We start from the raw sequence: 11,466 nt of genomic DNA, 5'->3' as shown, positions 1-11,466 counted from the left end.
CGCAGCAGGCTGGCCGCGGAGCTGAGCGCTCTCTGGGAGCGCTAACAGGTGCGGCCAAGTGACCCTGCCCGCTGTCCCGCTCCGCCTCCTCACTCTTACACCGCGAGTAGGGGGGTCCCTGCTGCGGGGGCTTGTCTGTCACCCCCGTTTCTTGCCCCCCCCCCGAGTCCCGCTGAGGACCTCGGTCACTCCCAGCAGGTCTCAGGGCTCTCGGCGGGTGGCCGCGATGGTGGAAGATAACGCAGACACCACCTCCAGCTCTGGGGAGAAGAGCCGCGGGGGATGCCCGGACCAGCTGCAGCCTTACCCAAGCAGCCGGCAGCCGGAGGAGTGGGAGATGGAGAAGTCGGCGCAGGGCCCCCCAGGGCAGCCCGGAGGCAGCCGCTTGGTGGGAGGCAGCTACCCGCAGAAAAACGCCGAGATCCTGAGCAGCCAGTACGGCATCAACTTGTTCCTAGCCGGGCTGCTGCTCATGTTCGCCTGGGCTGTGCATGCGGTGGGCATCAGGAAGCAGGATCCGCTCTCCTATCTCATCACCATCATGCTCATCCAGCTGCTCTGGATGCTGTGGTACATCTACAGGAGCTACACCCAGAGGAGGCTGATCCAAGAGAAAGACACCCACGCAGGAGCCCGCTGGTTAAAGTGTAAGTCGCGGGTCCCACTTCCATTTACTGGCAAAGCCAAGGCCGGGCTTTGGTTTCCCCTGCGAGGCTAGCCAAAAAAACCCAGCAACCTCCAGGGGGCTCAGTGCGTCTTAGGGCCAAATCCATGGTCTGTGTACTTGCCCTACCCTTGGCCATATAGTAGTGAAGGTCCCTATACTCAAGCAGAATGGAAATTTCTAGTCGATTAATTCCATGCAACCTGCAACTTGTCAGTCAGGTTACTGTGAAAAGAGAAATTTCACTCCCAGAGGGTTCCTCTGAAATCCCCTAATTTCTACCTTTCCTACCAGAGCCAGAGAGATGCTTGACACCAGTATATTTGAAGTTCCTTTTTGTTATGTTATTCTTCTGTTCTTCATAATGATCATTTTCTTATTTTCTGTACAAAAACAATAAAAACCAACCAACCAAAAAAAATTCCACTACATAGTTATATCTAGATATAGAAATAGATGTAGATATAGATTATATGGATACCAATCATACAGGTGAACATACTAAAGATTGAAACCCCCACCTCCCACTCTACTTATTTAAAACCTAGATACCAGGATGGCAGGCACATTGAAAATAGGATAGTTAGGTTAGATCAGGCAATTATGTAGGTGAGAGTCTATTTGTCTAGAGGAATTTGGGACTTGGGAAGTGCACTCTTTTCAAGCAATGCAATATTATTTATTTTATTGCAGAATGCATCACAGGTGTCAAAGTCTGTCTATACAAATAAGCAATTATTATTTATTACCTGTATTATCTGTAGGAAAGGGATAGGTAAGAGAGTGAGTAAATATTATAATGCCACTGTATAAATCCATGATACATCCATACCTTGAATACTGCATGCAGTTCTGGTTGCCCCATTTCAAAAAAGATACATTAGAATGGGAAGAAGTACAGAGAAGGGCAACAAAATGATTGGGGGTATGGAAAACCTTGAGGAGATATTAAAAAGACTGGGACTGTTCAGCTTGAAAAAGAGATGACTAAGAGGAGGTTATGTCAGAGTTCTATAAAATCATGAATGGTTTGGAGAAAGTGAATAAGGAAGTGTTATTTATCCCTTCACATAACACAATAACCAGGAGTCACCCAATTAAATTAATAGGCAGCAGGTTTAAAACAAACATGAGGAAGTACTTCTTCACAGGGCACACAGTCAACATGTGAAACTCATTGCCAGGGGATGTTATGAAGGCCAAAACTATACTGTGGTCCAAAAAAGAATTAGATAAGTTCATGAAGAATAGGTCATCAAGGGCTATTAGCCAAGATGGTCAGGGTTGCAACCCCATGCTCTGGTTGTACTTAAGCCTTTGACTGCCAGAAGCTGGGGATAGAGCACTCAATAATTGCCCTGTTTTGTTCATTTCATCTGAAGCATCTGGCACCAGCCATTGTTGGAAAAGAGGATACTGGGTTAGATGGACCATTGGTCTGACCCAACATGGCCATTCTTATGTTCTTAAGGTGCCATGAGCATTTATGGTGCTTTTCAGACAGACAAGAAGACAAGGACCCTTCCCCCAAGGAGCTTGCAGTTTAGGATATGAAGTATGTGTACCATTCAGGTAGCACCTGTAGGCAAAAAAGGGAATTTCTGGGAAGTTTTGCAAGGCTTTTGCAGTAACAATTATTTGCACCGTCATGTGCATATGGGATATAGGCCCTCAATGGTTTTATTTAATTGTGTATTGAATAGTGTGACAAAGTCACATTAACTTAAAAGAATGTAGTGTTTCAGGTTGTAGGAAAAAAGCAGGGTCCTTTGCAGTAACCATTGAGCTGTAGTTTGGAATTCCAGCTGGCAAGGCTGTTTTTATCAACAGTCTTTTTTTCTGCCTGTAGCACTGTAAATGGTAGGCTGGAAACACGGGTGAGTTAAATGCAATACAGAGGTTGCATAAACCACTGGGGCCAGAGAAATTTTAAAAAACAATATCTCGTGGCTTTGATGCAAATAGAGAAAATTCTCTGTGCAGCAGCTAGTGACTATCACTTAGATGAAAAACACTAGGAAATCTAAAATGTGATCAATCAAAACAATAAATAGTTGCTATTAAACTTCATTCTCTCTCAGCCGTACTGTTGTGCCTTCTTTAGTCTTATTGTCAGTAGTAACAGTACTTGCAATTTGTATTGTTTTATTAAAACCGAAAGTTATACATCCGTTTTCTGCATAATCACTTTGCTAAAAATTTATACTATTAACATGGCATCACATGAATAGTTACTGCTTATTATTTACTATTTCCCATAATAATATGCCATTCTTAGCCATAACTTGGTAGTTAAACAGTTTTACTTTAGTAGGATAGGTGGGTCAAATTCTTCTTGGGTGTCATTTGAATTATACCAGGGTTGAATTTGGCTTTATTTTGGGCCAAGTTCTGCTACCTTTACTCACATTAAGTAGCACTTTACTCCTTGAGTAGTTCCATTAATTGAGGAATAACATACTACTCAACATGAGTAAGGGTGGCAAAATCTGGCCCTTTATCTTTGTGGCACATTTTTTCACTTGCCCTGGAGGATATAATGAATCATAGAAGCTCAGAAATAAAATATGCAAAAGAACTGTTAGGTCATCTTATCCATTTCCTCCACCAATGCAGGATTGCTCTTTACAGTCTTCCACAATTTCCATTGGATGACTATTTCACAGTCTAATAAATTTCACTGTTGGAAAAAATTTTCTGATATTCAGACTACATTTTCCTATGCTTAGTTATTGCTTGGACAATTCTAGACAATTCCTTTAACCAATGTTAGAAGAAAACATACCTGGATTTATTAACAAATGTCCAATCCTGCATTACTTACTCTGGCAAGACTAACATTACCTTCCTTTTCCAGAGTTAGAACTCCATACTGATCTCTTAAAAAGTATCAATAATTGCGTAATAAAAATGATTAGCTAGTAGAACTGTTTACAAGTTTGAAAAAAAAAATGTTTTGTCATTGATTTATTGACTCCAAGACCAGAAGGGATCACTGTGACCATCTAGTCTGATCTCCTGTATAACACAGGCCATAGAACTTCCCCCAAATAATTCCTAGAGCAGATCTTTTAGAAAAATATCCAATCTTGATTTTAAAACGGTCAGTGATGGAAAATCCATCAGAGCCTTTGGTAAATTGTTATACTGGTTAATCACTCTCACCATTAATTACTGTTACCATTTTCATGATAATTTTCACACGTTTTCCTCATTTTTTTGGCCAGCTCTATTAGCTAGTTTTTTAGAATGTGCCTCTTTGTTCTCATTGCATAAAGAAAATGTGCATGAATTAACTGGTAAGACTAGAAAAAAGACTGGTTAGACTAGAAAATTTTAATATTTATCTAGATTACTTAGTTGGATTTAATTGTCTAGCATTTTGATACCCAATAAATGACATATTTTATGTATTTTCTTTAGTCAGTGAATACCATGGTGAAAAGCTGTAACTATGTTACCACTTATGGCTTGCATTTTACCAGCATAAATGTTGGATGAGAATTACTGAACAAAAACATCTTTTTATATAGTTATGTATCTTTTTATATCCATTTCTAACCAGATCCTTTTGTGACTAGATATTGGCAGTTTGAACCTTAGAGAAGTGTTCTTTCCCAATTTGTATGGTATACAAAGCACATCTCCTGAAGTCTTAATGTAGACAATGTTTCTATTGACTTCAGTGGCTGTTTTGCTTCCTTAGGATTATATGAGCATGCCCCAAGTAATCATTTCCTCAAAGATTTGAAGAAAGATGCATAAATGAAGTCCTTTGCCTGACTTACTCCAGTATGGCATTTTCCTGTCGTGATCCCATGGTTAAAAAAGAGCCATAGGCACTACACAAGAAAACAGTGAAGATCAATCAAATGAGGTGGACATCTTATGAAAAAAAGGGAGAAACAAACAAATTGCTCCCATGAACAAGTTTATTCTATTATTTTCTCCAACATCACAAGTTATACCTAAATTATGGCCAGCCTAGTTAACTTGGACTATGACCCTTAGCCTCAAATTTGAATGTTGGGCATTTTGTATATGTTGTTGGTGTATTGGGCTAAGACATTAGCTGTACTACTTGTTGTTTGAACCAGCCCAAACAAAATATTTTTAATTTATATGAGTCACAGAAGACTTCCTTGAAGTCAATGACACAATTCTCATTGACTTCAATGGGAGCAAGTTTGAACCCATAGCATATTTAGAGAGAACCAAAGGAAGCATGTGTGCAGAAATACTCATTATGACATAAATCATAATTACGCTGTGTGGGGGGAAAGTAAGTGTTTCTCCACTGACCATTTAGTGGTCAGTGAACCACTGACCACTAAACATGTGAAATCTAGAAACATGTGAAATCTAGAACCCTCATTAAAGGAAATCCATGACTATGTGTAATACAAAGTTACATGGAAAGGAGTTACAATAAATATACAACAGCTGATTCATGCAAAAACAAGATATGTGCGTAGTGGAGGGGTCTGATGAGGAATCTACGATATGATTATTTATGCTTTTGTGTGTTTAAGCCTGACTTTCTTTCTTCACCTTAGTAATGCCTTAAACTCAGTTGAACTCTTCTCATAAGTAATGAAAAAAAGCATGCAGAATCAGACCCTAGGACTGTGCATCCCTTTCACCAACTGCATTGCTTCACCATTTCACTCTGTTTTAAATTATAAATATATGTATACACCATTTTTTTCTCACTACCATTTTTTTCTCACTTTAGTACTTAACTAAAGTAAGAAAAAATGGTGTAAACATATATTTATAATATATAAAGATTATATATTAGGGTTTGAGCCTACACCACTGAACTCAATGGAAAATTTCCCACTGGGATCAGGATTAGGGTCTTAAATCATTTCCAATCACACACCAAGTCAGTCTATATATTAGAATTTATTAAACAAGAACCACATATGTTTTTCTCCAATGTAATATAAACTGTTGCTGCAGAAGGATCTTGTTTCCTGTTGATGAGATAATTATATTCAAAACGAAATAAATCCTCAAGACATGTTGAAACCATTAGAAAAAATATCCAAATAGACTGATTTTTAAAATTGCATTTTTTTGGTAGTAGTTTCCTTGGTATTTTTAGAAATTAGTCCTGCAAGTTATTTTAATGGAATTAACAATGCTAATTCCCTTTAGAACAATATTAGGTTTCCTTCTACAAGGAATTAAGTGACTGACTGCTAAAGCAGTCTAGAATCTACCACCTTACAGTACAATTTACTTGTGTACATAATGAAAAATTATACAGTACGTGTAGTTAAACCTAGGGCCCAATCCTGCAAACACTTCCATATGTGAGTAATGTCACTCACATAATAACTAGTCCAACTGAACTCAATGGGAATACTCACTTGAGTAAAATTACTCACACACACAGGTGTTTGCAGCGTGGGCCCTTAGTTTTTGAACTATAAAAGTGAAAAGTTGAGGCCAAATTCTGTGCTGGTGTAAGGTATATCCTTAGGGATTTTGGTCTTTGGTTTCTTTATATAGTGAGTATTTGTAAAATATGAAACTAAAAATACTAATGGAAATGAAATTCTTCAGGTTGCATTCTGTTTCCAAATCTGTTTTTGTATATTGACAAAGAGCTAATGAATTGAATAAACTGTGTTATTTTAAAAATGGCTGTAGCAAAGTGATTAATGTATTTTTTTTCTCCACTGCACCTGATTTGGAGCTTCTTGTATGCAGTGTTGTTGTAGCTGTGTCAGTCCCAGCATATTAGAGAAACAAGGTGGGTAAGGTAATACCTTTTATTGGACCAACTTCTGGTCCAATAAAAGGTACTACCTCACCCACGTTGGAGCTTCTTGTTCATTTGTAATGAACTGGTGAGTACACTGTAAATATGAATAATTCCCAACAGCAACAATTACACTATATTTTTAAATTTTTCATTCAAATAAATAGTTCATCTTCAGTAGGGTATTTAACATGTTATTATAAGAATGAAGGGTCTCCTTGGTTGACTTGTTAACTTTAATTTTAGGGAACAAAATATATATTGCCCCAAAACAATAATTTCAGTGGAACATCTCATGTTAATAAGGTGAGCAGAATTTGGCCCTTTAAGTATAATATAAATACTGAATAAAGTCAACTCTTGTGATATCATTTACCATCTTTATATCACAATTCTCTTTGAGCAATAAGAAACAGGGACAAAGACACAGTGATCTAAGTTCTGAGGGTCCTTAGCCAGTTTTTACCTGGTCTTTATTCAGCTAAAGTTAAGTTAAAGTCAATGGGAGTTTGTCTGAGTAAGGACTTAGGAAAAAACTTGAATAAAGGTCTCAGAGTCTGGCTCAGTAATTTTATCTCCCGTTGTGTCTTGTTGCTTAATTATGCTGGTACAATAAGGTTCAATAGCAACATAGCTGTATCTTATCATATAGCTTTCCAAAATGAGTTCCCATTTAGATCTTTGAAGTGAAAGACATTGGAGTTATACTAAAAAAAACAAAAAAACAAACAAAAAAAAAAACAGTAAAGGAAACATTTAAAAAACCCTTTAAAAACATTATATAAAAATTTAGACAAACGTTTGTTTGTTTATTTATGTATGTATGTATGTTAAAGTAATGGATCTCAAGATGAAGTCTGAAATATGAGTGCATTTGTAAAAAGAAAAGCATACAGTTTTTGGTCTCTGACTTATAGTGGTTCAGTATAACCTTCTGAACAATTGAGATGGCATACCAAGTGATTGTATTACTGCCCAGTGTAGGACTCTTGGGTCAGGAGACTGTAACATTATTGTTCAGCTCTGTGAGCGGTATAGTTTGCTGTGTAGCTATATAGTGCATTAATTCATTTGACTGTATAACTGGCTCTGTGCTACAGTTACTTGAGGCTCTGATTCAGCAAGGTGCTGAGCAGCTTCTACAAGATGCTGAATGCCCTCAACTCCCTGGGAACTGTAAGATTGGTCCCTACATACTGCATGAGCTATTCATGTATTGTGGTTACGCTTAAGTCCTAGATTGTGAAGGAGCTTTCATGAATTACAGAGCTTTATTGCATGGAGTAAACTGATCTTATGACCATTTACTTATTTTACTGATTAGTAGGGATAGCCTTTTCAAAACATGAATTTTCATTTATTAGTACAGATTCTCTGAAGATGGGTTAACTGTATATTAACATTTTCTAATATTTGTTTTGTCTTAGGTGGGATTACATTATTTGCAGTGATTACTTTAATTCTGGACTCTTTTAAAATTGGATACTTTATTGGATTTTCAAACTGTTTATCAGCAACTGAAGGCATTTTTCCTGTCACACATGCAGTGCATACGCTTTTACAGGTAAAAGTAACCAGTTTTAGCTTGTTGTTATGTCTGTTTTTCTCACCAAGCTTAATTTTTGTCTGTTCCTCTTGTTCTGTTTTTCCTAAATTAGTTTCTAAAAACATTAGGAGATAAGTTGTTAAAGGCTAAACTTTTTGTGTATGCATACTCCTTTCTGCATGCAAACTGGGATTTGAGCATGCAGATCAGGCAGTTGAGCAAGAAGTTTACCAATTTGTATCCAAAAATGCCTGTTTGTATCTGAAAATGAACTAGCTCCTTACACCTAGAGATGTATGTTTAAATGTTTCACATGGATAAAAAGGTCTCTTAAAAATTTGATCCCACATTTGGCACGACATACCTTTTTGTAGTTCAAGTTAGGCACATAGTCATCATAATTTTTTTTATATGAAATGAGACAAATACATTTCACTGTTGCTTCTGCACAGGAACTTGCCATACTGGTTCAGTCCATCGATCCATCTAGTCTGGTCTCCTGCGGCTGGCAGTAATGAATAACTGATTCTTCAAAGGAAGGCAAAACCCCTAAATAATGTACTTATTTAGTTATGCAATGCTTGTTCATCTGGGGAAATTCCTTCCTGAAACAAGTAAATGATGGGTTTTCACCCTGAAGCATGTTATTTGATTACGCACATCACTGTGTGCATAGCAGCAAACATAGCCAATAAGGAGTGTACAATTATCCAGTCGTATTCTAAGTCTAGCCATTTGTCATCATGTGGCAATGAATTCCACACTTGATTATATGTTGCATAAAGAAGTGTTTCCTTTTCTATTATTTTAAATTTACAGACAACCCCCTTGTTATTATCATGCAGGTGGCCAGGTGCAGTGTGTGGTTGGGGGAGGCCCAACTAGCTTCCATTCCCTTACACAACCAGCTGTGAAGCAGAATTCCAATTCCATGTGCAATGCAGAGCTGTACAGAGGAAGGGAAAAATAAAAAACATCGATAACTGATGCTAGTGAGGTCACTTAATGCACCTTCAGAAGGTGCATAGATAACATGGCGATGGGCGCAGTATAAGAACTGTGCCAGAAAATTTGGATTTGATTCAAAACTTTCATAAAGTTTGGAAGCCTTTTGATCCAATGTTTTGGTTTAGTCCCTTTTTAAATTTGGCAAATGTTTCACTGAACAGATGGGCAAATGTGGTAGGAATGTGATCTTCTGGTTAGGTGGCTGGAGATCAGAATTCTCAGTTTTGCCAATGAAATGCTGTGTAGACTTAGGCCCACATTTTCAAAAGTGTCCACTAATTTTGAGTTCCTTAAATCAAAGGTGCTGAACATGGACAATTCTAGCTGAAGTCAATGGGGACTGCAGAAAATCAGGCCCTGGATATCTCAAGTTTGGCACCAAAAATTGAGGTGCCCAGAATGAATGGACATTTGAACCTTAATTTACTGTTAATTAATGTGTTTTGGACATCTCAGAACTCCATTTCACTGGGACCATTATCAGACAGAGCAGACATGCAATGTTCTTTTCAAAGGTTCTGTGGAGAAGAAAGAACCATTTTTAGATAAGGGAAGGGCATTAGATCTAATATACTTGGACTTCAGTAAAGCATTTAACTTGATGCCACATGGGAACTTATTAGTGAAATTAGAGAAGATGAGGATCAGTACAAGGTGGTGAATTATAAGGTGGATAAAAGTGCGAAAACAATGGGTTATGCTGAAAGGTGAATTATTGGACTAGAGGTAGGTTACTAGTGGAGTTCCTCAAGGATAAGTCTCGGGACCAATCTAATTCAATAATTTTATTAGTGATTTTGGCACAAAAAGTAGGCATCTGCTAGTGGAATTTGCTGATGATATAAAGTTTTGAGGCATCGTCAATACAGAGGAGGATCGGAATATTATACAGGAAGATCTGGATGACTGACGACTGGAGTAATACAAATGGGATGAAATTCAAAGTACTAAGTGCAAAGTCATGCACTTAGTGTCTGACATTTTTTTGCCATAAGCTAGGGGCTCATCAGTTGGAAGAAACAGAGGAGGATAAAGTCCTGGTTGTGTTGGTCTATCACAAGATGGCTATGAATCATCAACATGATGTGACAGCAAAAAAGACAAATGTGATCCTAGGATATCAGGTGATGCATTTCCAGTCGAGATAGAGAAGTATTAATGCCATTGTACAAGGCACTGGTAAGATCTCCTTTGAAATACCGTGTACAGTTCTGGTCACCCATATTCAAGAAAGATAAATAAGAACTGGAAAAGGTGTAGAAAAGCACTACTATGAATTGCTGTGCTCTGTTCACTCTCTCTGAAGCATCTGGATATGGCCACTGTTGGAAAACAAAATACTGGTCTAGATGGATGATTGGTCTGACTCAGTATGACCATTTTTCTGTTCTTATGATGATGAGGGGAATGGAAGACCTATCTTATGAGAGGAGACTGGAAGATGTTGGTATTTTTAGCCTTGCAAAAAGAAGGCAGAGAGGGGTTATGACTGCTTTCTATAAATACATTGGTGGGTAAACACCAGGGAGGGTGAAGAGCTGTTTAAGCTAAAGGACAATATTGGTGCAAGAACAAATGGGTATGTACTGGTTAGGAACAAATTCAGGCTAGAAATTAGAAGAAGGTTTCTACCCAGCAGAGGAATGAGGTTCTGGAACAGCCTCCCAGTAGGACTTTTGGGGCCAAACAATTTAATTAGATTTAAGCGAGGGCTAGACAAATTTATGAGTGTGACTGTATGACAGGGTTACTTGTGATGGTAGGGGCAAGTCTTGGGACTCACTTCAAGTCTGATGTTCCTAAAATCTCATGCTTCAGGGTTTCAGCCAGCCATCTGCAGGGATCAGGAAGGGATTCTCCTCTTCCCACCTCAAGCCCCTCAATTATTCTGGGTTGTTTTGTTTGTTTTTTATCTCCTTGCTTACCACAGCTGGATATGGGATATTGGATGCAATGGGCCAGAGCTGTGAGGTGGCACTGAGCACTCTCTCACTCAGGTTCTTGGCTGGCTGGCACCAGCTCAGGGAGCTCACATGCTCAGGGTCCCCAACATCACATGATCACCAGCCATTTGTGGGGCCAGGAAGGAATTTTCTTCCAGGTCAGATTGTCAGTGACCTTGGGGGTATTTTGCTTTCCTCTGCAGCATGTGGATGCTGGTCACTTGCCAAGATTATCTGGGTATATCTCACTTAATCATGTCCCTGCCATTGCAGGGGCCTCAGGCACTGGTGCACCTCGGTCTCTCCTGTTCTCTGCCTGTGGCAAATAATAGTCTAGAGTCCTGTGGTCTGTAATACTGTGGTCTAATTTTGGTTGTTGGGTTGAGGGTGTGGGTGTTAGTTGCTTGCGATATGCAGATGGTCAGACTAGATGATCTGGTGTTCCCTTCTGGCCTTAAATTCTGATTCTATGCCTGACCCCTTTTCAAGCACTTCCCCTATTGTCAGACTTCAGTATTCTGGGAACCTAACT

At 38.7% G+C, this 11,466-nt stretch overlaps 1 protein-coding gene across 1 annotated transcript in view; it reads left to right on the top strand.

The window, feature by feature from the left end:
* Positions 1-226: 226 nt before the first annotated feature.
* Positions 227-11,466, top strand: part of LOC135879639 (proton channel OTOP1-like) — a 32,481-nt gene continuing 21,241 nt past the window's right edge. Inside the window, exons 1-2 of the mRNA XM_065405696.1 lie at positions 227-647; positions 7,865-8,001. Coding sequence (XP_065261768.1) covers positions 227-647; positions 7,865-8,001 — 558 coding nt within the window. The remainder of the gene's footprint in view (positions 648-7,864; positions 8,002-11,466) is intronic.

This window comes from Emys orbicularis, chromosome 5 (genome assembly GCF_028017835.1).
Source record: "Emys orbicularis isolate rEmyOrb1 chromosome 5, rEmyOrb1.hap1, whole genome shotgun sequence".
NCBI lineage: Eukaryota > Metazoa > Chordata > Testudines > Emydidae > Emys > Emys orbicularis.
Note: the sequence above shows the minus strand (reverse complement) of the source record. Positions and strands in the feature narration are given on the sequence as shown.